This window comes from Podarcis pityusensis (assembly GCF_964106645.2).
Source record: "Podarcis pityusensis genome assembly, chromosome: 8".
Classification (NCBI taxonomy): domain Eukaryota; kingdom Metazoa; phylum Chordata; class Lepidosauria; order Squamata; family Lacertidae; genus Podarcis; species Podarcis pityusensis.
The window spans coordinates 55207710-55235131 of NC_138033.1; the positions used below are offsets into that span (position 1 = coordinate 55207710).

Sequence of the window (27422 nt, forward strand, 5' to 3'; positions counted from 1 at the left end):
GGACATTTAGTTTAGAGAAAAGGTGAATTTGTGCATTTCTCTTAATATGTGCATTTTTGCAAGCATTTTCCCCCTCCCCCATAATTCATCTTTGCTATATTAGTTTCACTTATATGTGTGTTTTTGTTCCTAGTCTCCCCTAATAAAGTCGTCTTCTCCTTCTCCTTCTCCTTCTCCTTCTCCTTCTCCTTCTCCTTCTCCTTCTTCATTTTTTGGTTGGAGAACTGCATTGCTAGGTTTGGAGAAGTGAGAAATTTCCAAGGATAGCCGTGCTTCCTTTTGTGTATTGGTTCAGGAACCGTAATTTAGATTAATGTTAAAATGTAAATTGAGCCCCATCCCTGACAGGCAAGTTGTCCAAAACCCACAAAGGCAAGGAGGCGGCTGCACAGGAAGAGGGAGGGCAAAGACATTGGGAAGACCCTGCCCTGCTCTACAGAAGTGCAACTACCCCTACTGTAGGGGTTCTGACATTGCAGGAACAATTTACGGAGGGAAGATCAAGATTGTGTGCAAGTCAAAAATTAACTCACAAACCTATCCTCCCTGGGGAATTGCATCCCCACTCAACATCACTGTGAAGGCCTTTTGGTCTCAGTGGGAAAGTATGGCGCTTCGGAACAACATATCGTACAGATGTTGAGTATAGGTTGCAGCTGAATGTGCCTACAGAAGGAAGTGAGGATGCTATGCCATGTAGCTTAAACTGCTGGGATGGCCCATATCCTGAACATTTTGAGCCCAAAAACATCATCAACTGGGGGGGGGGAGAGAATCTTTGCTGGCCTTACCCTCATTTATTTAACTGCATTTATACCCCACCTTTCCTCCAATGAACTCAAGGCAGCGTACATAGTTTACCTCCTCCCCTATTTGTCCTCCCAACAAACCTGTGGGTAGGTTAGGCTGAGAGGCAGTGACTGGCCTAAGGCCACCCAGTGAGTTCCATGGCTGAGTGTGGATTTCAATCCTGGTCTCCCAGGTCCGAGTCCCACATTCTATAACCACTACACAAAACTGGCTCTGCCCAATCTTCCTAGTCTGCATTTACAAGGGCACTGCTTTTGTCCTGTCGCTCACATACAATGTCTGATTTAGATGCAGATGCTACTCCTGAGCTAGGGTTGCCTGCAAGGCCCAGGCCTAAAGCAACCATATCCATTAAGAGCCTTACTGAAGAGTCATGATTGTTGGCTCACATTGCCTGTTGGAGGCAAACTATTGTTCCTTGGAAGAACAACAAAAGTAGTTTGCATTTCCACCTTCCTCCATAAAAAAAAAAATCACTATTTACAATCACCAGGGGTGTTGTTACATGGATAACTACCAGTGAAGAATGCTAGTAAATGTTAGATTAACAGCTGCAGGAAGCAGCTGGAATGCATGCCGTATACCAAGCGGTCTTAGAGTATTAAATCTCCCACCTATGTTCTGAAAAATCAAGACTGAAAAAACTTCTCAGAAATGTACAGAGTATCTCATTTTATCTAGAAAAACAAATTAGTTCCTACTTCTCCATTTGGGATTTACCCATGGGCCCAGCTTGTATTTGGATAAAACTACCTAAACTCTGCCAGGATTTCATAAACCCAGTAATGGAAAACCTTGAAAAATCTAAATTTGTCATTGTGGCATAAGAATAGTAGCTATCTTGTGGTTAGGTGAATGGGGGCCCTTGCAATGGTACAGCCACAATATAGAAATGTACATCAAAAAGTTGACTGCACACCAATAGATTGGAGAAGAGAACAGCAGCAAGAATTTAATATTGGCTTTAAACCCTTGCTATACAACCTGGAAAATATTTTCTGTTTGTTTGTTTTGTTCCTGGCTGAATGACTATGCTTTCCATAGAGATTAGCTTATGTGCTGTTATTAGGAATGCACTGATTCAGTTTTTCAGATGATTGGAAGATTAAAATCGGCATAATCTGCACAAAAAAGTAGGACACTGTTCTTTGCTTCTCATTAAGAGAGAAATAGTAAAAGGAAAAAGGAAAAAAATCAGTAAAGTCTTGGTTTTGCAATCTAGCTAAATGGGAAAGATCCTCAATTTCACTGTCCTGCTCAGGTGCCCCCCACTAAGTAAATATCATTTTCATATTGCAGATGTACCATTGGAAGGGCAGATTTCATCCATGTTTTTATAGATGTTGAATGGGCAGGGTAGGCAATAGGGTAAGATATATTCAGAAGGCAAGTCAGTTTTCAACAGTGCAGCCAGTGTCAAGCTCCTTGGTTGGGGGGTGGGGGGAGGTCACTCTGGATGATTCCCTGAGTCCCTTCCAATTCTTGAGATCCTGTACCCAATAGGGATTGAAAGCTGATGGAGAATTCTTAAATGCCTTCATCAGTATCCTAAAAGAACGGGCCAGGCTGCAAGAGCCTACAACTAACTGATGTTGCCCTCCGGACAAATGGATGGGCCTTCCTCCCTCACCTAACAGCCACGTGGTGAGAACAATAGGAATTTAGTTGTTGTGAGCTGAGTAGAAAACAAGCTGAGAACTCGTGGACATCCAATGTTGGAAGATTCAGGACAGATACTTCTTCATGCAGTGCATAGTTAAAACTATGGAACTCTCTCCCACAGGAGGCAATGATGGCCACCAACTGGGTTGGCTTTAAGAGAGAATTAGACAACTTCATGGAGGAGAGGACTATCAGTGGCTACCAGCAATGACTGACATGCTCTGCCTCCACAGTTGGAGGAAGAAATGCTTCTGAATGCCAGTTGTCTGAAACCACAAGAGGGGAGAGGGCTCTTGTGCTCAGGTCCTGCTTATGAGGTTCCCACATGCATCTCCTTGGCCACTTCAAGAACAGAATGCTGGAGTCGATGGGCCATTGGCCTTATCCAGTAGGCTCCTATTATGTTCTTAGGTGGAGCAGGACACAGAGACATGCATTGCTCTGTGCTGGGTCCAAGGTTGTGACTCACGGAGAAGCATGATCTTTCAGTGTGTTAATGCTGTGAGCCCCTCCATTCTGTGTTCAGATTATATATCGGTATAAATAAAAACCACATATCCTAAAGAGAGCACAGTCTCTGCTGACCTCCATTCCAAGAAAATCAAACTCTGAGCAAGCATGTGGAACCTCTGGAGTCCCTCGCTGCTCAGAGTTTGGGGCAGCATGTAGCAATATTTTCATGGTATTAATTCAAAGCATTCTTGTGTGTACACAGCACTTTTGTGGCAGTAAGATATTACACCTATCCTTTAAGGCAGGGGGGATTTTCTTTTGAGATTTGTATATGGAGGGCGCCAGGTTGGGGAAAGCTGGATCAGGCCATGGGAATTCCTACACAATAATTTCATCCCAGTCAGGTTCTGCCAGGCTGCACTAACTGAACTTTTGAGTCAGAACAAAAGCAAACAGTTTACCATCAGGGAAATATAAAATACCGAGATAAAAATCAAAAGCTCAATTGATTTCATTATCTAGGATTTCAGGCTACTTTAAAACTCAGGAATTTGGGGGATTAAATTCTGACCTTCCCCTTTCCTTCTCCTGAGGCTTAGATTGGCAGCAGCGTGCATGAATTTCCTCCTGACCCACTTCTCTAGGAGTTTTGCAGGATATGGTTTTGTTTAATTTTCCTACTTTCAAAGAGATATTTCCCCCTACTGAAAAAAACACAGTATCTCATCTATTGTACAGGACATAGTTGTGTATTTTGTATTCCCATTTTGTATTTTTATGTTGCAAACTGCTCTGTGATCTTCAGATGAAGGGTGATATGCAAATTCAATATGAATAAAAATAAATAAATAAATTTAATACTGCATTTATGAACATAAGGAGCTGCCCTATTCTGAGTCAGATTGCTGATCCATCTAGCTCAGTGTTGCCTACACTGACTGGCAGCTATTCTCCATGGTTTCAGACAGGGAGTCTTTCCTAGCCCTACCTGGAGATGCTGGAGATTAAACCTGGGACCTTCTGCATGCAAAGCAGATGCTCTGCCACCAAGCCACAGGCTTCCCCCACATTCTGCTAAGCAACCTATCTTGGCAGGTCTAGTAAACTATCATAGTAAACAGTAAACTAACCACCTGAAGATAGACTTTGCATTTTGAGGCTTATGTAGGAACAAAGGACCTGAGTGTAAGTTGCTTGTTTTTCCCAGCAGCTGGCTTTCTGCCTCCAACAGAGGAGGTAAAACATAGTCATTGTGGCTAGTAATTTCTCATTGACTGTGGCTTGTTAGGAAGGAACAAGCTACAATTCGTGATCTAGATACTGGTTCCTCTATGCTGTTTGCACTAGGGAAGAGCAAAATATAATGAGGAGAGGCAGGTTGGGGAGAATGCAACAAATTATATGCAGATACAGCCACAGGGCTCTAGATTTTTTTTGGGGGGGGGGGATACAGAATAAAATAGATACCATAGGGTATACAGCACTAGTAGCACATTACCAGCCTGATAGCTGCTACTGTAAAAATGCTATTGCTCTGAAACCTCCATGATTCAAGGCAGGTATGCTTAATAGCAAGCCCGGGTGATGCTCTGGTTCCTTTGGGAGACAATTTAAAGCTGATTTGCCTTTCGTTCTTTCTTCCCCAACTTTAAATGAGGTAGCTCAATCCAGCACTATATATTGGCCAGTTTTACAACTTGGCAATGCTTCACTGCGCCTTTCAAGAGGCTGGATTTTGCTACATTAGTCATGGGATAACAATCCTGTTCAGAAATGCAGTCAAAAGTTTTTTACTCTGTCATCAAGGACGTTTCATTCAGTCTCGCACCTCCTCCTCTTCACTCAATCTCCTCTAGTCTGCAGTAATGTCCTATCAACTGCACCTTATCTAGCTCTGAAATTAGCTGTCATCCTTTTAATTTCAATACTTATACTTGTGAAGTAGGTATCATAATTTATCCATACTAGAGTCTCTGCATCGATTGTATTCAGTTGGCCATAGATTTGCCTACTATTAAAGAATCTTTGTAGAGAGTTGGGTCAAATAATTAGTTCCAAGGTCTGAGCAGATGTTATAAAATAATCAATGAGAGCTCTTCAGTGTCCTCAATGTTCAAGCACGAAAGATGTCTACACTGCTCCTAATATGTGTAGGTAGAAATTGTAAGATTTGTGCACCGCAAGATCTGTGGTAAATAGATTATGCAATTCCACTCTTCATTTATTGGAACGGACACCCATAGGTTCCACTCCTTTATTGATATTATAATCAATTTGCATTCAGGTAGGTAGCGGTGTTGGTCTGACGCAGTCGAAATAAATGAAAAAATTGTCCAGTAGTACCTTAGAGACCAACTAAGTTTGTTCTGGGTGTATCTGAAGAAATGTGCATGCACACAAAAGCTTATACCCAGAACAAACTTAGTTGGTCTCTAAGGTGCTAAGGGACGTGGGTTAAACCACAGAGCCTAGGGCTTGCCGATCAGAAGGTTGGTGGTTCGAATCCCCACAACAGGGTGAGCTCCCGTTGCTCAGTCCCTGCTCCTGCCAACCTAGCAGTTTGAAAGCACGTCAAAGTGCAAGTAGATAAATAGGTACCGTTCCAGCGGGAAGATAAACGGTGTTTCTGTGTGCTGCTCTGGTTCACCAGAAGCGGCTTAGTCATGCTGGCCACATGACCCGGAAGCTGTACGCTGGCTCCCTCGGCCAATAAAGCGAGATGAGCGCCGCAACCCCAGAGTCGTCTGCGACTGGACCTAATGGTCAGGGGTCCATTTACCTTTAAGGTGCTACTGGACAACCAATTTGCAGATACTGGACATTACAAAGGGGTGGGGAGCACAGTCAGATGATGACCCCCACCACCACCACACACATTGATTATAGCAACTGCACAGGGCTAAAGCAAAGCTTTATTGAATTGAGTATCATGTTGTGCTGGGACTTTGCTGGGGAAGTGGTAGCAGTTACAAGAGTCTCTTAAGGCAAGAATAGGCAAATCAAAACCATGGTCAGCTCCCAGTGGTTCCTGCTGCCTCAGATATTGACCATACCTATTGGCTGTACACCCTGGAACTGCTGCCTTTAAAGAGTCTGTAGCCAGTTCTGCATATGTGTGTTCCTCTGTGGTTGTAGAGCAGGAGAAGCCACAGGGGACTCATCCACAGAGACTGAGGATGATCTAAGAGCCACTCCCTCAGACTGAGATGGTGCAGGAGTGGCAGGCAAAGGCTAAGGAATGTGCAGGTGCAATCAGCAAACAATGGCTCCCTTCCAAAAGCAGGGTTTGCAAGTGTCACTGAACAGCTGATCAGCCCTGCTACCGATCAGCCCTGCCACCACCAATCATTCCTGCTACCATTACCCATACAGTTAAAATCAAACTGCACATGCAAAAACCAGACACTGCCAATCAACTGATCAACAGCACCTGAAAACCCTACTTTTCGACAGGGAGTTGCATCTTTACCTGCATTGCACTTGGCATCATATATTACATCAAATGCGCAGCAGGTAGGTGTGATTTGGAGGAAATGACATTATGGGCCAGATTAGGTCTATTTACATCCTCAGGCCAGAGGTTTCCAACCGCTACATTGCATTGGCATTTTGTCAGTGCTTTCAGGCCAAACCCAGGAGATAAGGTAGACTTTGAGGCATGCAGGATCAAAGTTGTTTAAGTCAACTCTGTTCCCACTCTCCAATTTAAGATGTTGTAGAGACTTTTGGGAGAACTTCATTGGCTTAAAAAATATGGGGAAAGCATCCCTGAAGTTGATGCAACAAAAAGTGCCTTTAAGCTAAGTGAGGCTGCTTGCCAGGCACCTAAACTGCTCTTTTAATTAAATATGGTCATGAAATTATGTGAGCAGTGGTACTTGGCCGATCCAATATCTGCCAACGATAACTGCCTGTACCAGGCAGAATTAAATTACACAAGAAGAACTAAATGTTCCTTTCAACATATTGCTTCTTTCTGGAAGAAGAAAGGGGAAACAGCATGAAAGAGGGAATCTAAGAAAAGAAGCACCAGAGCACAGTCTGAACTCACCAAATGGAGGCTGATGGAATCAACCTATTGAAAAGAAGCCAGAAACTCTAGTACAATGCTTTAGCCCCATTGAGATATTTTCCTTCTGACACCATTCATGCTTATTTCTTGTTGGTCATGATAAATAGGGGCAAACTACATGCCATATTGATTGGATGTGTGCAATTAACTTGCACATTTTCTTTAATTTACGTAACTGCTGCACATTTTCAGTAAGTGATAAGAACCTAAGAAGAGCCCAGCTGGATCAGGGCAGTGTCCCATCTCCTCCAGCATCCTGTTCTTAAAGTGGCCAACAGGATGCCTGTGGGAAACTCACAAGCAGGACTTGAGCACAAGAGCACTCTCCCCTCCTGTGATTTCCAGCAAGTAGTATTCAGAAGCATTACTGCCTCCAACTGTGAAAGGCAGAGCATAGTCATTATGGCTAGTAGCCACTGATAGCCTTCTTCTCCATTAATTCATCTAATCCTTTTTCAAAGCTATCCAAGTTGGTGGCCTTCACAGCCTCCTACGATCCACTCACCATTATTTCCCCCAGTGCTTCTCAGCTGACAGAAAAAGAAGGCTGGATTGCAGGGGGGAAAGCATTTGGAGAGTGAGTATGTATCTTCTTCATCATGAGATGGGACTGCATTACTATGAGCGAGTCAACAGACTCCAACACATCACAGATGAAAATAGAGACCCACTTGTGTAACACTCCTGTTTCCATGCCAAGGAGACTGGCTGAAACCCCCACACCCTTACTCATTGCTGAAGTCGCTGTGTTCATTTCCTCTGCAGTAGCCTGCTCTCTTTGCTAGCTTAAAAGCCAAGAGGCTGTTTGTTCTTTTGATTAAAGATATGCCAGAAAAACAAAATGGCTCAACAATCTGTTATCAAAAAAGAAAAGAAAGAAGAGATTCAAACAACATGTGAAATGGCAGGCTGTGTGCTGCCTACCACCTTGATGTTCACGCACTGTACATGAGTGTGCTTTGGAGACAAGATGCATCATTTCCCAGGGAAGAGGTCTTAGATAAGTCACTCTCTGCCTTATTCCCCCCGTCTGCAGTATGGCGACACTTACTTTTACAGCAGAGCTGGGAAACCTGTGCCTCTCCAGAAATCGTTGTACTAGAACTCCCATCATCTCTGGCCATTAGCCATACTGGCAGAGGCTGATGGGAATTGGAGTCCAGTAACATCTGGAGGGCATCAGTTTCCCCAAACCTCTGTTATGGAGTTGCTGCAAAGATTCTAAGAAGAAAATGCAGGTGGAACACTTCAAACAATTGAAAGCATGGTACGAAATGTTAATATTATTGAAAAGCCTTCATCTGGGACATTTATTTCCTTTACAAAATACTTCCTTTACAATGCAAGATGTTATCACAGTTCAGATAAACAAGACATTTCTTTTTAAAATTCTTTCTTCATTATCTCAACAAATTATATGTAAGAAAAATTGTTTGCTAGTGTGAAAAGTTTACGGAGGGCAGGCTGCATGTCAAAGTGCTCTCTATTATTTTCTTCCTTAAACCCGAGTGCTAAGCAAGTCATTTGTGGTGCAGTCCTTGTACAGATACAGATCAGTTGACTGCGGGAGGTTTAAAAGCTTCCGCATATGGGTGTTTTGTGCCTTTGGCTTCAAGGATGCAGAAATGCATCATCGAGAGCTCTTTGATATGTTCAGTGCTCAGCATTTTATAAATGGCCAAGATATATAAGTTCTATGTGAACCTGTTCCAGTGCTTTGATGTCATGGATGGCTGTAAAGGGCATTGGAAAGTCAGAGGCAACTACAAAGAGCCTGTACAGCTGAAATAAGCAAAAGTGTCTCACGGCTGCCCCTTTCTGTCTCTCCCAAAATGGGGGCCTTGTTGTAGTTTGTCACTCATTTAATCAGCATGATGTGAAAGTTGGCGGAGGGCTTAGGGTGCCATCCGCCAAATGCTCCTGCTGCACGCATGCCCTTCATTGGGCTTGGGCAGGACTCTTGCGCCATCAACAATGGAACTGGAATCAACTGAGATGTCAACTGCCAACTATCAGAGTCAAGAGCTGAGGAACTGTAAAGCCAGGAAGGGGAGCCTGTGGTCCTCCAGGGGCTGTTGGGCAACAACATGCATGCCCATTGGCCATGCTGGCTGGGGTGAGTGAGAGTTGGTGTTCAACAATATCTGCCTACAAAGATATACCCAGGAAGTTGCCATATCCCAAGTCAGTCCAATGGCCCATCTTAGCTCAGTTTTGTCTACACTGAGTGGCAGAGGATTTCAGGCTTAGAGGTCTCCCCTAGCCCTACTTGAAGATGCCAGGGACTAAACCTGGGACCTTCTGTATATAAGTCAAGATATTTGCCCTTGAACTGTGACCACTTTCCCAGGGCCACGGGTATCCCTATATCTGCTGTAAAGATTTCCTGCCTTCTCCTCCTGGGCTTTCTGGGGCTTTGTAGATGACACAAGAGTTGTAGAACACAAGCGTTGCATTCAGCTTCAGTCTCTAGTATCATTAGTTAAAGCAGGGGTTGTCAACCTGGTCCCTACTACCCACTAGTGGGTGTTTCAGGATTCTAGGTGGGGTTCTATGGCACAAGCTGGGGGTTCTATGGCACAAGCTGAATCCTCCTTCCATCGAGCACTGGTGGGTGGTAAAGAAATTTTACCATCAAGAAAGACGCATTAGTGGGCGGTTGGTATAAAAAGGTTGACTACCGTTTAGTTAAAGGATTGTAGGAAGCTGGGCTGACCTTGGAAATCCTCTGCCAGTCAGAGCCAGGGCTGACCCAATACATTTTGCCATCTGAGATGAATGGCAAGAAAGCAGTCCTCCAAGGCTCAAGTCCATGTTACAAAGCCAACTAGACTGGTAGCTGAATCCTATTTCAGCACTGATGACTGGACAGCACCCACCACAGCAGTAGGCTTGCTGTGAACTGCAGTGCAAGACATGTAGCACACAACTCTATCCTTCAACATTTATGCCACCTGAGCAGCTACCTCCTTCAGCCTAATGGTAGGGATGCCTCTATCAATGAAGACATGACTGGACTAGATGGAACAATGATTTGACTTGCAATAAAGCAGGCATCATCATATGATTGGTGCCTGATCTAGCTCTTGGATATAAGTTCTCTGTAAAGCCCTCTTAACCAGAGTGACTGCTGGTAAAATTAACAAATTGGTGCCTGGTGCAGTGTAAATTTTTCTCCCTCTCCCCAGGACTGGATCAAGACATTAAGTCAAGGCGCATAGTACCCAAGGCTAGCCAAGTTATTTTGGCATTTGAGGCAGGAAATCCTACAAGCTCCTCTCCCTTTCCTGGCACTAATAAAACAAATGAAACAACTAATCATTTGCTGCCCTTCCCTGACAGCCAAAATCAGCTGCTTCAGGTGGCCGCCTCATTCTGCCTAATGGAAGGACTGGCCTTTCATAAAAAATGGAATTTGGTTCAGCCAATGATGTTGATTGGCAGCAGGTTCAGGACAGGATCAAGAAAGGACTTCTTCACATGGTATGCCATTAATTTATGGGCAATTGGACAAATTATTGGAGACTAAGCTATCAATCAGAGGGTGTTAGCCGCGATAGACTCTCCAGTTAGTATGCCACCAAAGAACAATTGGGGTATGAGAGCAGGAAAAGGAGATGGCTTCTGGGCTTCTCTGGTGGTCCACACTGAGTAACAGAATGCAAGACTGGATAGGCCTTTGGTATGATCCAACAGGATCTGTCTTGCATTCTTATGTAACCTCTCTCGGACTCATGGATGGGAAATCTCAGGCCTGGGAGTCAATTGCACCACCCCACTCTGTCTAGCCCTTGGTATTCTTCCCAGGTCAAACACCCCTCCCTAACAACAACTCCCTACAGCCCCTGTTTTGCACTCTCCTTGAGAGTGTTTGCCTAGCCAGAATGTATCCTTGAATTCTGAACATGCTTCCCAATTGCCTGGATGGAGGGGTGCACATGTGTGTGTAAAAACTAGCCTGCTATACCAAGTCAAAATTTCCATTTATGCTTATGCTTTCTTTTGCACCTGGCCCCACCCACCTATGGCATGTGGCCCCCAGATGGCTGCCCACCAGAGAATGTGGCTTCTGGGCTATGTTCACCACTCCAGTTCTAACTGCATGTGTTCAGTCTCTTTACAGTGCTATCCTGCATGTGTCCACTCAGGAGTAAGTCCCATTCCGTTAAATGGGGCTTACTCCCAGCAAAGTGGGTCAGGATAGCTTACTTTTATTGCTCTGTGGGCTGCCTATCCTGCGATACAAATGGTACCTCATGTGCTAACCTAGCAATGGAGTGTCTTTTCCTCCATGTCTATTTGGTTGGCATGATGTTTCCACTTGCCTTGATTACTGGACTTTGCAACTCTTGAGACTGGAAACTCTGATAATGTGCAAACTTATTTTTGGGAAGGTGAGATCTGTGTGATGCTGTGCACTCATTTTAAACATGAAACACAATCTCTGGTTTGCAGGGAAAGGTCAAAAGTCAATATCCAAAAAGTCTTTCAAGGCATTCCAGGGTCTTGTTCATTTGGTTTGCTCATTATCGTTCTCCCTTAATGTAAGGAAGCCTTTCATGAAGAGTGCCGTCTTGCTCAGCTAGCCTTCATGATGGGTTAGTTGTCTCATGCTTATACCTGGTGAAAAGATGCATCACCACCTATCCTAGGGGATAACTCTCTATCTGGCTCTCAAAATGCTCCCCTCTCTGTCCCTCACACACTCCACACCAACCCTGCTCCACACACCCCTGAAGTGCTTTTACCTGGCCAAATTATGCCGTTTAACTTTGATAAAGCCTCTAGTTTCTCCTGGTATAGATGTGCACATGTAGAAACCTTTGGCTTTTGCATGATTGGATCACAGCCTATTGTACAGAGGCAAAAAGTCACACAACTGTTGTTCCGTCCACTATTGCACCTGGCCCTGTTCACCTTTGTCTCTGTCTCCACCCACTTTTTGCCCTGGCCCCGCCCACCCCTGGCATGTGGCCTCCAGGAGGCCTCCTATGAAGCAACATGGCCCTTGGGCTGAAAAATGGTTTCCCACCTCTGATCTAGTCTAGGGCCACAGCTTGGTGTATGTCTCGCTCAGCCTGTAAACCAGACTCCTACGTGGGGCTCCTAACATCATCAGCACTCTTTAGTACCCCAGGCCCTCCCTGCTATTGCTGGCACTGCCTGAGCATTGTTTGTTACTGTTCTCAGCAATGTGCTTTAAGCTTCACCCGGGCAGACTTTGCAGAAGCAATTGCATTTGAAAATGGCGAATTGCAAGCCTTGGGCTAACTGCTTTGCTTTGTGCATTACAGTACACAGATTATTATTATTATTTTGCAGCAGGATGTTCATTATCCTTTGTAGATGTACTTGATGGGTGAGCCAGTTGCATCCGTAGTGAAGCTTTCACTCTCGTTCAGTGTGTCACTCTCACCAGAAGTGTTGGCGTTCTTTAGCCTCATGATTCGGGACTGTAGCCGCTCATGCTCCCTCCTCAGCTCGGAGTAGGAGTGGGAGAATGTGTGGAATATGGAGGTGGCTGGGAAAGCCATAATGAGTATCCCACTCAGGATGCTGCTTAGGGCAACCATCTGGCCCGGGACGCTCCTGGGTACCATGTCCCCATAGCCCACTGTTGTCATGGAGATGATAGCCCACCAGTAAGAGGCAGGGATGCTGGTAAACTCCAGGATCTTCCCAGATTCGTTCTCTGCAAGGTAGACCAGGGGGGAAAAGAGGGTGACGGCTACACACAGGAAGAGCAAGAGCAGGCCAAACTCTCTTGCGCTCCTCCGGACGGTGAGGCCCAAAGTCTGCAATCCCAAAGAGTGCCTAGCAAGGCGCATGACATACAGTATCCTCAAGGCACGTAAGACCCGTAGCACCAAGCCCACCTTCTCGAGGTACGAGCTCCCGCTCGGCCTGCTGTCTTTCTCAGTGGACTCGTCATCCAGCACAATGAGGGATGCATAATATGGGGAGATGGCCAAGAAGTCGATGATGTTCAGAGGACCTTTGAAAAACTGACATTTGCTCTTGGCCTGGATGAATCGGAGGCAGAACTCCAGGGAGAACCAAGCCACGCAGATGGTCTCAATGATGAAGATGTAATAGCACTTTTGGGAACATTCGCCCTGCATACGGAAGGGGACAAGAAAGAGGTCAGAATGAATGGACGTCTCTCTCCATTAAAACAAATAAATCAGAAAAATACAACAGAGGCTGTAATGTACACCGTGTGTGTTACCCAGTCCTAGTGATGAGGGAGAAGTTTTGTTTGCATTTTAATGAGAAGCTATCTCATTCACATTTCTTGAACCAATGTGCAACCCAGAAAACATAGATATCCTTTGAAATTCACACTTCTCTGAATTTTATGGCACAGTTCTTCAACACAACAATGTGTGCAAAAATGCATTATATTAGAGGGGAATGTGTATATAATGTCAGTTCCTAGGGCTCCCCAATTCCCAGGGCTCCCAAGACTCAGAGCAGATAATAAACATCTCTTGATCTCATGACGCACCCTCCTACCAGCCATCTGCTACATTTGGATCTTTACATGACTCTCCTTCTGGGAAAATGCCTGCATATAAAAGGGATATAGGAACAACCTATTTTACCTTGTTATTATTTATTATAGATTTATTAGGCCACCAGTTCAGCAGCTTCCCATGTGCTGTGATCCCTGCCACTTCCTATGAGTCTCAGTAGCCACCATTGCTCATACAACCCACAATCTGACAGCGCTTTATATATATATATATTGGATGTTTTATTTCTATTAGTTGTGGATGCTGATGTGGCCCTTGTCTTTAAGGCAATGAAGTTGTGATGCATGCACGTAATACAGAAATAATTTTCAAAAGGTGCAAGTGGCTGAATGATTTATGGAAGGCACTTTGTGACTAACCAATGTTTGTAACTGACCAGCTAATTGGGTGAAGTTGCAAACCCATTGAATCCAGCTTCTAACAAGAGGTGGCTTGTGAAAATTCCTTTCCTAGAAGAAAGGCGGGTGGGGGAGGAACCTTCTACCATTTAGGCATTTTGTATCTGCCTTGTCCTCAACCCTCTTACAAGCGAGAGCTGCTCAAATCCCCTGACTGCATTGCTGCCATGAGGATTGCTGAGTCACTTTTCCTGCATTGCTGCTTTTGTTTGAATATTTAAGCCCAGGCTCTAGTTAAATCAAACTGCCCAAGGTGAGAACTTGAGAACAGAAATGGAAAAAATTAAGTACCTCCAATAGGTCACTTTGGCCTTTGAATATGTGGTCATAAGCCAATATCATTTAACCACAAAGGCTTTTGTGGGCAACCCTGAATCCCTCCTCTTCATTGAATAATGAATCTGGATATGCTCAGAGAGAATTCTAACATTTCCTTATGGATCACTGAGAAGGTATTGTTCAGTCATACCATTTAACAGCAAAGGTTATTCAACAGCGGTGTGCCAAAAATGTCTCCTGCAGCCCCCCCCCCCCGCACTGGTCTCCATCAAGTTAATGAGAAAAGAAATTGCATTTGGAAATTATCAATGGGGAGAGAACATTTTGGTGAAATTCTCAAGGATAGGGGGGGGTTCTCTTTGTGTGTGTGTGCATTCATGTTCGTGTATATGTGCACTGACCTTACTTTTGAGGTGGTCAGGTGGTGCCTGTGAGCGTCCTCTCTCTCTTGTTCTACAAATCATTGCACCAGGGTTTTTTGCTCTGCAATCTTCCCTGGTTCCTTCACTTTCAATCAAAGCCCACAAGAAGGCATCGTAAAGGAGCTCCTTTCACAGGGCTTTTTCAGATCAGGAAGTGTGGGAAGCTGGGGAGGGTGCAGAGCACTGGGGAAATGGGTAGAAATGGGATGAAAGAAAACACACTCACACATACCACCCTTGCCCATCTTGAGGTTCTAAAGAAACTTAAGAGAATGAGGCAGACAAATGGAAGCCTCTTTTATAGATGAAATCCTCTGAGAAATGGGTGTTACAGATTTCAGCATAGCACTATTATACAACTGCCTCCTCCAAAGAATGTGTGGGTATGAATTTGAAGTGGTACTAGCCCATATATATATATATATATATATATATATATATATGATGCACTTAAGGAAAAACAATATTCTGAGCACTCTTCAGTGGGCATTTTTAGGTGGCGGCAGTGATAGAGATATGAGGAAGTAGGTAAGGCGGTAAGGCCAGAAGAGCAGATATTTTATAGATACATGAGAGACCTTGTTGTGTAGCAACTAGCATGCTTGACTAAGACCAGATAGATTTGGCTTCAAATCCCCACATTACCAGGACACCTGCTAGATGATCATGGACCAGTCAATGTCTCTCTAAGACTAGTGCAGTGGTACCTCGGGTTACATACACTTCAGGTTACATACGCTTCATGTTACAGACTCCGCTAACCCAGAAATAGTACCTCGGGTTAAGAACTTTGCTTCGGAGTGAGAGCAGAAATCGTGTGGCGGCAGTGCGGCAGCAGCTGGAGGCCCCATTAGCTAAAGTGGTGCTTCAGGTTAAGAACAGTTTCAGGTTAAGAACGGACCTCCGGAATGAATTAAGTATGTAACCAGAGGTACCACTGTAACAAGTCCACCTTACAGGACTGTTGGCTAAAGTCCAAAGGACTATGTGCGCTGCCCCGAGATCCTTGGATAAACAATAGGATGAAACTTCAGCTCACAGTTCTGCAACGAGACGGTCAGCAGTGCTATACATCACTGACAGCAAGCACCCAATGATGCTCACCTGGAATGCAATCCCTGAGCAATACAGTAGTCAGCAGTCTCAATACAGATGTGTTCCTGACCTTGATAACTACCCTCTGAACATACAACAAATGTTATTTGTAGGCAGGGAAGAAAGGGTTTGGTTTTGAAACTTAACAAGTATCTTCCTCCCCAACCCCGTTCACCAAGACTGTTTTGGAAGGCTCTTCCAGAATTTCACAGGTTTTGTAATAGCAGCACATGCTAAGATCCAAAAAAAATAATGGCTGATGGAGAATTGGCATGGCACCAGCCAATATGTTACTAAATGGTGATTACAGGAGCAGGATGAGACTGGATGGTTTAACCATCTGTGACCAAAGATAGTAGAGAGGCAAAATCGACTTTCCATTCATTTTATGGTCTCATCCTCATGTACAAGCTGGAATGTGTACAGAGAAGGGCAACCAAAATGATCAAGGGTCTGGAAATCAAGCCTTATGAGGAATGGTTGAAGGCACTGAGTATGTTTAGCCTGTTAAAGAGGAGACTGAGAGGAGATTTGATAGCCATCTTCAAATATCTAAGGGGCTGCCACATGGAGGATGGAGAAAACTTATTATCTCCTGCTCCAGAGGCTGGAACCTGCACCAATCCCACCTAAAGATCCAAGTCCCTCAACCATTCCTCAAACAGAATAAAATAGAGAAGCCATAACAATACAACCATTAGTAACTGTGTCATGGTATAAAATTCCAGATATAGAAAGCACAATTATAAGTTTGCTTAAATTAGTCCCCAGTGCAGCATCACAATATTTAGCCACCCTGGAAGAGGTGGAAGCTTTCTGATCTGAAAGGAGTAAAAAGGCATAAAACACATCCAATCATCCTGGGACTCCCGTAAAAGGGATTCAGAAGAATCTTACTTACGTTGTAATAAAAGGAACAGTACATAAGAACCAGATATATTGGTTCTACCTCTCCAGATTCACAGGGGCATTTACATTGACAAGAGGATATTTTTTGGAACCTCCCCTCCAGAAGTACTGATGGAAGAACATTTAAATGCACCAAAGTAAAGGCATGCTGGAGAGCCACTGCCAGTCAATGTAGTTAATAGTGATCTAGATGGACAAATTGGTCTGACTTGCGATAAAGCAGTTTAGAAACATAAGAACAGGTCCTTCCCATTAAGGCATCTGGTTGGCCACTGTGAGACCACGATACTGGACTTGATGTGTCTTTGGTCTGATTCTGCGGGACTCTGCTTATGTTCTTAAAACCTTGCTGTGGCAAATTTCAACTCCCAATAAGCAGTGAAATGGGGTCTTTGGTTGTTTCATTTGGGATGCATTCCAGTCAGAGGACCAAGGGATGGTGCTAAACCATTTCCTCTGTGCTATTTTCCCCTCTCCCTTCTTTGTTAGTTGCCCCATTAAGGGAAACTTATGTGTACTACAGTTAATCCAACTACGGTTTCAGTGCAAACAATCAAAGATAAGTGTTGATCTTAAAAGTAATGTGCTGTTTCTGATGATTTTCCTATGGTGGTGATGGTGATGATGATGATGATGAATCATTCCTCTTCTCTCTCATTTTTAAATTACCCTGTGCATTTGGGATAACAACCCAGAAATATTATGCGTGGGTGGGAATGCTGGGGGAGAGGCAAAGCACAGTGCTAAAGCCCCTGGATTAAAGGGATTCTGACCTGCTCAACAAATTGACCCATGGCACTGCTCAAATATCCTCGGTGCTTGTTTGCACTTTTCCCTTTTGTAAAAGATAGTTATTTGCTGCTTCCACAGCAGAAGACATGTTGCAGACAGCTTGCTTAGTTTTAAACCCTCCCACCACCACCCCTGAAAAAAATCAGACCTAAGGCATATGTGTTTGCATTGAAAAACAGCCTTATTACAACCTATTTTTTTTGTGAGGAGAGAATTAAAAGACTGAATAGTGGGTGGTGGGGATTTAGGTTCAGGAGCTCTGGGTCTTCCCTCCCTCAGTCTGAAAAGAAAAGCTGCACACCCAATGAAACTTGTGCTTCTGTGCAAACTTAATCTGATGGTGCAAGTTGTTATGCAGCATGGAAATTTGATTGCTTAGTCACCATATGATTAACCAGCTTTTAAAAAAAACAACAAACAGAATCACACAAACAATCAGTTCACAGCCCTAAAGTGATGTGTATTAACATCTCATTTGACGCATTCTGGGGTTAAGGCCTGACATTTGAAATAAGTTCCGTCCTGATGCTCTGGGGAGGTCTGGCACAAGTGAAGCCATTTTCTTAGCTCTTGCCACTGAACTTAATTCATGTAAGAATATAAGAAGAGCCCTGCTAGATCAGAGGAGAAGCCCATCTAGTCCAGCACTGTCCTTCCTGCAGCTGGCAACCACATAATTTGCATAAGCCCATTAGCAGAACATGAAGGTAAAAGCCACTCCCTAGGTCAGAGGTTTTCAGCCTTTTGGGTCCCCGGTTCCCTTGACCAGCTACAGTCATTCTGCAGCACCTCCGTGGGTTCAGGAGCCCAGTTATGTCACCCCTTGCCTGCAGAGCTGGCAGTCTCTCATCCCTTTTCGAACACCCTCCCTTGTGGAGTATTTCCTCAGCCTCCTCTCCTCTGCCCTCTCCTTGGGTGTTCTCTGGGCAGCTGCTGCTGCCATCCCAGGTCTCTGAGCTGCCCCCCCCCCCGCACCCAAAGACAGGTGCTCCCTCACGCTGCCCCACAAGGGCCTGGAAAGCACCCCCTGGCTAGCCCCAGAGACACCCAATGCCTGGGGAGCTTGTAGCTGGGTCTGTTGCAACGAACAGCTATGCAAGCCTTTAGGAAGCAGAGATGCAAGAGGCTGCATCAGAGGATGGAGGAAAGGAAAGAGGGACAGAGACCAATGTTGCCCATGGCACCCCTGACCACCATTCAAAGCACTCCAGGGTGCCACAACACACTGGTTGAAAACCACTTCCCTAGGCTGTTTCCCAGCCTCTGCTATTCAGAGATATACCATTACAAGTAACAGACAGATAATTGTCACCCAGTTCTTTGAAAACCAGCCTTCCCTGCCTCTGCTCCACAGTTTCACTGAGAAATGCCAAACTCCATTGCAGGCCATTGGTGCAGTTGCATGCAGCATCCCTTTGAATGACTTGTCAGGCAATCAAGCAGCCTTTTTTCTGTTTCACACCTCCCACAGTGCGCTAAAATGTGGAAACAGTTGTACTGGTTGTACCGCATGATGCATAGTAAAAGCGGGGAGAAGTAAATTAATGACATATGCAGTGAAGCTATGTTCTCCTTTATTTTGTTTTTGCTTAGACAGTCATCCCTAAGCCCCACCACAATGGGCAGATATTAATCCTACACATGTTTACTCTGGACAAGTAGTCTGCCTGAGTTCCACGAGGCTTTCCACCTCTTGGGCTGATCTGACATGGGCTACAAAACAGCATACATTGGCCATAAACTGACATGCCTCATTTGTCCCTAGGATGTCACAAGCTAGCTAGGCATCTAGCTGATCTGAATCATATGCTAGGAAAAAGCTTTGCAAAGGATTTCTGTGCCTCTTTGGTGTTATAATTCATCTTTAGAGCAGTGCACAGATTTCAGCCTCATTGAGTTCACGATTAGTTGCTTTACTGAGTCAGACCTCCGGTTCACCGAAGCTCAGCATTTTACAGCCTAAGGGCCACATTTCCTTCTGAGCAGCCTTCCAGGGGCCACATGCCAGGAACGGGGCTACCCACTTTTTGCCTTGGCTCTCCTCTGCAGGATGCCCCCCCCCGAAGGTTGCCCACAAAGGAATGCAACTGCAGTGCTGAAAAATGTTCCCCACTCCAGCTTTAGAGGGGGAGGACTTCCTGACAGTATGAGCTATTTGACAGTGGAATAAACTGTCTCAAAAGCTGATGGACTCTCCTTCATTTGCGGGTTTTTAATCAGAGGCTGGAAGGCCATCCAGCAGGCTTGTAGCAAGGGATTCCCTGCATCAGCACGGGATAGACGATGACCTTGAGGTTCTTTTATGATTCTCCGATTCAAACACACAAAGCGACAGAAGGCTGGCAAAAAGAAGCAGGATGTTTTTAAACCAGCTTTCTAGAGTTCTTTGTGAAGTACAGTACCTTAGCTCAGTGGTTGAGCATCTGCTTTGCATGCAGGAGGTCCCGGGTTCAATCCCTAGCAGCATCTCCTGCTAGAGCTGGGAGAGTTCCCTAGCTGAAACCCTAGAGAGTCACTGCCAGTCAGTGTGGGCCCAGCTGTGCTAGAGAGAACAGTGGTGTAAGGCAGCTTCCAAGGTGTCTATGAACCAGCTGCTACAGCACTGCCTTCAACCATTATTTGATCTGAGGACATTAGGAAGTGATGTTGCTTTTCTCTGCGTCATGAAATTTCCCAAAAGTTGCATCTTAGGCTGCTCTTAACTAGCCCTGGTCTTGTGCTTTTGTGGGGTTGGAGAGTGTTTGTGAACAGCTGGCTACCTGAGGAAGGTGATTCTGATTTGCTTTTCTGTGGTTTTAAGTACAGGTTGGCGCAATGGGAGTGGGATATTAACTATTCTGCATTAATTCACATGATGCAGCAATACTGTGATCGCGCATAGGTGGCAGCTCATTTTCTCCTCTCTCTTTATCACCAGTTTTGTGCATTTGACACAGATATTATTTTGCATGCCTTGTAGGAAGAAGGTGTAGATATCTTTATGTTCACATCTTTATAAACACTGTTTTGGTGGTAGTGGTGGTGTCAGTGTGGTTATTTTGATACACATTGCACCAATGTATTCTTGCATCAATGATGACTTCAGTGTATCTCATAAGATTGCTCTCTCCAGGTACCTTAAAGGCAGATAGTGAGGGTCAGAATTCTTATTATTATTACTTCTACTCCTCTGCTGCTGTTACTACCACTAAAGTCCATTTCAAAATACTCAAGTGATAAAGAGAGAGACCAGATTCTTTGTTAGGAAACAGTGAGGATAGTGAACTAATGGCCTTCCAGTTGTTGTTGGACTACAATTCTCATCATCCCTTCCCCTTGGACATGCTGGTTGCAGGCTGATGGGAGCTGAAGCCCAACAACTGCTGGATTTTCACAGATTCTCCATGGTGGAAGTTTGTGTGCCAAAGTGAAACCACTGCACCACATAGGTATGTTTAGAGAACCTTGTGGGCATTCCTTGCTCAGCCTGCCAGAAAGCCTCCATAATACTAACTTCTCAGCAAATGTGCTTTGGATCAAACTGAAAAAACAACACTGATTTAACTACAAAGAATATTCTGGCACTTTAAAAGGCAAAGGTTGCATTCCTAAACATGCTTTCCTGGGAGTAGGTGCATTGAACTAGGGTTGCCATATTGTGGGCAAAGTTGTTGAGCTTTTGTTTTCAGGGAGGGGGGCAAAGTTGTTGTGGAGCTTTTTTTTTTTTTTTTTTTTGCCCAAAGTTGTTTCCAACAGCCAATTGCTGGCTATGTCTGGGCCTGGCAACCCTAACTGAACAAAAAGGGACTTACGTCTGAGTAAACATATGCTGTTCTGTAAGAAAGAAAGAAAGATTGTGCCAAAATTTTAATTGGCTTTCCTTAGGGTTTTTTTTATTTTAAAAATACTTTTTTGCAGAAAATATTAGTGAATGCTAATGGCTTTAAAAGAATCAATGTAACAATAAATACAGTTGGAGGGAACGACAGTCAACTGTAGCCTTTTTCATTCCTTTTAGTACAAAGAACATGCATTTTTCGAGATTGTTTTCTAAAAAAAAGAAAAGGCAATATCGCCATTAGTGAATGGACTGGCTTCCTTTCCATTTAACATGTATTTGCAAACAAACAATCAAATGCAAAACCAATAATTGCTTAAGGCATCCACAAGCCCTGTCTAAGGAATCTTGCCCAATCTCAGTGGCTTGACGGATTTATTGGTGATGAAAGGGCACCCTATACGTACTCAGAGGCACTGTTGTGTGAATATAGATTTGTTCTCCAAGGAGTGGTTTATAAGTTTGGTAGTTCTATTCTGTGTTCCTGTACAATTCAAATGGTGTCTGTGAAAAGGTGTTTAGCAGAGGCAGGAATGATTTCCTTCCCCACCAGCCAGTTAGAATATGCAAAAGTGTTACTCTCTCATTTCACAGTTTCTGAGCTTGCTCTGAACTGAGCTTACTAGCAACCTTCATTTCAAATTAAACCCTGTTGCCAATCCGGGAAAGTTGAACCACTCATTCTAACATACATTGATTAACCATTTGATTATTTCTCCCCTGGACCACCTCATTCCCCCACCCCCTAGAAAAACTAGATTTGTCTTCATGCTGGGCATAATTCTGCCTACACACACACACTTCCACACTTAGGAGCCACTCTTGACAGATAGAGCAGTTTCCCAAGAAGTACTTTACCACAGCAAACACATAAAATTAGCAGAGTACCAGCCTGGTGCAGTGGCTAGAGTGTTGACCCAGGATCAAGAGACCTGTGTTTGTTCATTTGCTTGTTTTTGTACTTATATCCCACCTTCTCACAACCTTTTAAGGCAGGTTAGAGTGAGAGTTGGTGAGTGGCCCAAGGTGACTCAGTGAAAAAAGAAGCAGGGAACCCAGTCACCTAGAGAAATCCCCTACCCCCATATATGTAGCTATATGCAAGTGGAGTATGCTACCACAATGCCCCTCCCCATCCATATGCATATTCATCAGACACAGCATTATACACACATGGGGACAGTTGAACCTGTGTGCATAGGCAACAAGTGTACAACACTCAAAAGCAAAAGAGAGGAAAATGCATGAGTGAATTAGTCCAAAAGTAGGCATGCAGTGTTGGTTGCAGAATATCATGATGTAACATAGGTCTGCAGATGTAATATAACTAGTGATGTTTATGGTAATAGGAACAGAAGAAGAGCCCTGCTGGATCAGGCCAAAGGCCCTTCTAGTCCAGCATCCTGCTCTCACAGTGGCCAGACAGATGCCTGCAGGAAACCCACAAACAGGATCTGAACACAAGAGCACACTCTCATCCTGTGGTTTCCAGCAACCGGCACGCAGAAGCATTACTCCCTCTGTCCATGGAGACATAATAGAAACTAGTGGCCATTGATAGCTTCATTCCTCCATTAATTTGTCCAGTCCTCTTTAAAAGCCATCCAAGTTGATGGGCATCACTCCCTTCTGTGCGAGGGAGTTCTATGCATTGCCCAGAAGCAGGGTGGTAGGAACACAGGAACCGACTTTGGTCCATATAGCTCAGTACTGCCTACACTGGCCAGAAGCAGCTCTTGTGGTTCCAAGCAGGGGCCTCTCCCTGCCATACCTGGAAATGGAAAGAATTGAAACTGCATGCAAAGCCGATACTCTACCACTGAGCTATGATCCTTCTGAGTGGAACGACACTTTCCCCACTTATGAAACCCAAGAACTCCCAGCATCTGCCTGTGACAGTGGAAGGAGAGCATAAATACAAAACAGGGGCTTACTCACCCTGTCTTCTTCTTCCCTTAAGTCCGGCATGGTGCTGACACAAAGGCTTATCGCTGTGGTGGCCACAAAGAGGATGGAGAGGCAAGCAAAGATTTTCCCCGGGAGGCCTGACCGGGGGTTTTCCACCATGTCCCTCAGCTTGCTCATAAACTGGCCGAATTTGGTCTCCTCTTCCAGGACGCAGGCTGTCACTTTGCTCATCTGCATCTCCTCCTCTCTGCGCATCTCAGCCAGCTCCTCAGCCTTCTGGAAGAGCTTCCGGAAGCAGCAGTTCTCCAAGTTGGACTCCTCGATCCCCCAGTACTTCAGCTCCTCCTGAAAGGACAAGGCACAGGTGTCGTGGAGGAGCATCAGTTTCCCTGCCGCGAGGAAGCTGACAATCACCCCAAAAACGTTGGGGTTCCGGTCGAAGAAAAACTCTTGGGTGTCTTCATCGTAGTCATCACACAGCTGGATTATCTCTTCGTAGCTGCTGCAGAACTTCAGCTTGCTCAGCCGGGATGCGGGGAACTCGTCCAAGGTGCTCCAGGGCAACAGGTACTTGATGCCGCCAACGTTGACCATGATCTCCCTCTTCAGATCGACTGTCCCGAGCCGATCTGGGTGGTAAATCCTCTGGGCCCGTTGGTAGTGGACCCCTTTGGCGGGGGGAGTCTCGACCACTGAGATGGGAAACAGGTGGTTCAAGGACGTGCAGGAATTGTAGCTGTAGTCGTGGTCACTGCCTCCAGAGAGAATAGGCATCTCTGAGGGTTGTCACTGGAGCTCCAGCACAGAAGCAGCATCAGAGCCAAGCTGGCTAGGGAGGTGGAAATGGGAGGGAAAACAGAGACAGGATCATGACCATTGTGAGATGAGGAACACAATAACATAAGAAGAGCCCTGCTGGATCAGGCTAATAGCCCATCTAGTCCAGCATCCTGTTCACCCAGGTTTCTGTGAACAACTTATAAGCAGGACCCAAGCACAAGAGCACTATCCACTCCTATGATTTCCAGCAACTTATATTCAGAGGCATACTGCCTCCGACAACAGAAGCACAACATAGCTATTGTACTAGCAGCCCCAATTTGTCCAATCTTCTGTTAAAACTACCCTAGCTAGTGGCCATCTTTTCCTCCTGTTGTAGTCAGTTCCACAGTTTGGCTATGTGCTTCATGAGCAAAAGCATCTGTCTCTCCTAACCAGTTGTTGTTGTTGGAATGTTAATACCAGCTTTCTTTTCAACAAGAAATGCCAGGACAGTTTGCAAACAAATAAAATCCAACAACAAAATACCCCTTTATTTACAAGGAGGGATTGGGGATCTCAGGCCCTGCTGGGCCTCTCTATCAGGCCCTCGGGACTCTCCACAGACCACACACGAGCCATACCCTCTCACTAGCCTGGCTTTACAGCCTCAAGTGCTTTTGTCTGGCTGGAGTGTGGCAATTCTTCTTACTTGCCTGGACGGAGGATAGAGAGGGATATGTGGGTGTGTCCAGAAACTAGCCTTCTGCACTGAGGTAAATTTCACATCCATTACTCCACCCACTTTTGCCTTTGGCTCCACCCACCACTGGCATGTAGCCCTTGGGAGGTTGCCCAGAAGCTACCTTCAGAATGCAGGGAATGCATCCCTCAGGCTGAAAAAGGTCCCACACCCTTTGTTTATGGCACACCTTAGCTGTTTCTGCTGACACATTCTAGTTTTTTTTTTAATAAAAAAGAGGGGTAGCCACTGGATTCAATCAAAGCTCATTCCTGGGAAAACTTGATGTATAACCTTCAAATCTGCTTATATATTGAAGTCCTCCTCAACAACACCCTGGTGGAGAAGCCACTCCTGTAGTGCGAACAGAAGTGTTGCAGTGCCCTGCTGGGATCAAGCCCAAAGTCTTGCCTGGGTCCAGGATATAGACAAGCTGGAATGTGTGCAGTGGAGGAGAACCAAGATGGCAAAGGGTCTGGAAACCGAGGCTTATGAGGAATGGCTGAGGAAGCTGGGGATGTTTAACCTGGAGGAGAGAAGGCTGACAGGTGATATGATAGCCATCTTCAAACATCTGAAGGGCTGTCCCATGGAAGATGGAGCAAGCTTATCTTCTGCTGCTCTAGAGGGAAGGACCCGAACCAAAGGGTTCAAATTACAAGAAAGGAGAGTCTGATTAAACATTAGGATGACCTTTTTGATGGTATGAGCTATTTGACAACGGAATAGACTACCTTAGAAGGTGGTAGACTCTCCTTCCATCTGCCTGGAAGGCCATCTGCCAGGAATTCTTTAGTTGTGATTCATGTATTGCAAGGGGTTGGAATAAATGACCCCTGAGGTCCCTTCCAACTTTACAATCCTGTACTTTCCAGCAGAGACCAGTCAGATGCCTCCAGCAGGACATGCAGGTGATGTCTTCTTCTTTGGCTTGTCCTCATCCTTTCGTATTCAGAGACACGGTGCCTCTGGATGTGAAAGTTCTATTTAACTATCAAGCCCAAAAGCTTTTGGCTGACCAACTCATCCTGAGTTTGTCTAATCCTAATAAAATAAAATGAATCTAAGCACTTCCCCTCCCCCACCTCACTAGATCCCTATTCCATAAGTTAATCATGTTTATATGGGCAGGATTTATTTTTGCCTGCCCTGAATCTGCTGCAAATCAACTTCATTGTATGGTGGCATTTCAGCAAGAAATCCTTCTAGGTAGTACAGCGGTACCTAGGATACTCTCAGGGATTAATTAACATGATGGCAGTTTGTCTGTCCTAAGAGAACAGGCGGCAGTGCTTACAAAGGCTGTCCATTTTAGCTGGAAGTTCTAAATGTTGCTCTTCTGTTGATGATGTTTTAAAGTTATACACATTTGCACACCCCCAAAAGAGAGAGAAGCAGAAACGGCAATAACATATAAGTGAATAACTTCTCAAGGGTTTGAAAAGTGTCTAACAGGATTCTCTTGAGCATCCACAGACTGGTTCCATTTCACATTCACAGGGAGTCCAGAAGCTTCCTCTATACTGGGTCAGACCATTTGTCCATCTAGCTCAGTACTGTTGACACTGACTGGCAGCTGCTTTCCAGGATTTCAGTCCAGAAGGTCCCCACTGCAGCTCTACTTGGAGATGCCAGAGATTGAACATGGGACCTTCTGCATGCAAAGCAGATGCTCTGTCACTGAGCTACAACATGCCCTTTCCACATTTTACCATGGATGCAACAAAAGCAAATAGAAAATCAGAGAAGCCTGAAGTTTTACAGTTGGTGAGCTGCTGTGAATCATGAAAAGCATAGGAGGAAGCTGAAAGTTAGCATATGTCCCCCCACCATAAGCTGAAACAGCAACGATGTATGCATTTGAGTTCTTCACACAAATTATCTTATAACCTTTACAACAGCCCTGTAAGGTAGACCAAATATCAATATCCCCTTATTGCAGACTGTGGGGCTGAGGTTGGTGTTCATCCTCTCCTTTTCACAGACACCGCCTGCCGCTGGAATTCCGTCTCATTATTGCTAAATACACACACGTCCCCCCTCCCCTTCAAGTAGACATTGCACGAAACCAATTACACATACAATGCTGAGAAGCAAACCCCTTTGTAGAGGTTTGGAGCTGATGGGGAGTAAGGACAAAACCCCTCCAGTCTTATTCCTCTCTGCCTCCGGCTTGCCATCCATCCCGGCGCAGGCTGACAGCATTCCAGAACGAAGTTTCGCAAAGTTACTTACTGCGCTAAACACGGGCTGTGTCCGGGTCAACTGTCTCCCCAGCAGCAAGAGCAGAACACATTGCGAGGAATTGTTGCCATTCCTGGGTGATGGAGAAGCATCAAAGCACATTTGTTGCCCTGGTTCCATGGATGTAATAAAATTGCTCTTGGCCAGCATTTGCTTCTTGATATTCTCTCTTTCCTTTATAGACTGACTCTCTCACTCAAAGACCCTTTCAAAGACTTGGAAGGCATCCCTGAATCTTCTTGGGCAACTGAAAAGAGAGACAAAGTCTGTATTCTCCCTCTCTCCGCTTTTCCTCCCTGGAGGGCTGTCAGTGTGGTCCTCCTGACAGAAGGAGGAGGGAGGGAAGAGGGAAGGGCTTAGACATAATCTCTCCCTTGTTCTCTCTTTCCAGCATCCTCCAGCCCTTCATCCTTAGAGCAGACTGCAGGGCATACCAGCAATTCAGCAGCAGGCTGGAGTGGAAGCAGAGAGACCCAACAAATGCTCAATAATAAATTGATGCTGACAAAGACAGTTCTCCATAA

The 27422-nt window shown here is 45.0% G+C and overlaps 1 protein-coding gene and 1 long non-coding RNA gene across 2 annotated transcripts; one reads left to right on the forward strand and one right to left on the reverse strand.

The window, feature by feature from the left end:
- Nucleotides 1-10340: 10340 nt before the first annotated feature.
- KCNG4 (potassium voltage-gated channel modifier subfamily G member 4) lies at nucleotides 10341-27276 on the reverse strand. Its single transcript, XM_081016585.1, has 3 exons — nucleotides 26890-27276; nucleotides 23184-23982; nucleotides 10341-13113 (listed from the first exon to the last, which is right to left on the reverse strand). The coding sequence occupies exons 2-3, from the start codon at nucleotides 23925-23927 to the stop codon at nucleotides 12331-12333; spliced, it is 1527 nt and encodes a 508-aa protein (XP_080872711.1). The 5' UTR covers nucleotides 23928-23982; nucleotides 26890-27276; the 3' UTR covers nucleotides 10341-12330.
- LOC308483056 lies at nucleotides 23580-27422 on the forward strand. The gene is made up of 2 exons (XR_013989570.1): nucleotides 23580-23720; nucleotides 27290-27422. It is a non-coding gene; the product is annotated as an uncharacterized lncRNA (long non-coding RNA).

What these genes read in the sequence shown, in the direction of transcription:
- KCNG4 (XM_081016585.1), bottom strand. Translation starts at nt 23,927, where the DNA reads ATGCCTATTCTCTCTGGAGGCAGTGACCACGACTACAGCTACAATTCC. An exon ending in TAAGGGAAGAAGAAGACAGG is followed by an intron (nt 13,114 to 23,183) that starts GTGAGTAAGCCC and finishes TTCCGTATGCAG; the next exon opens with GGCGAATGTTCCCAAAAGTG.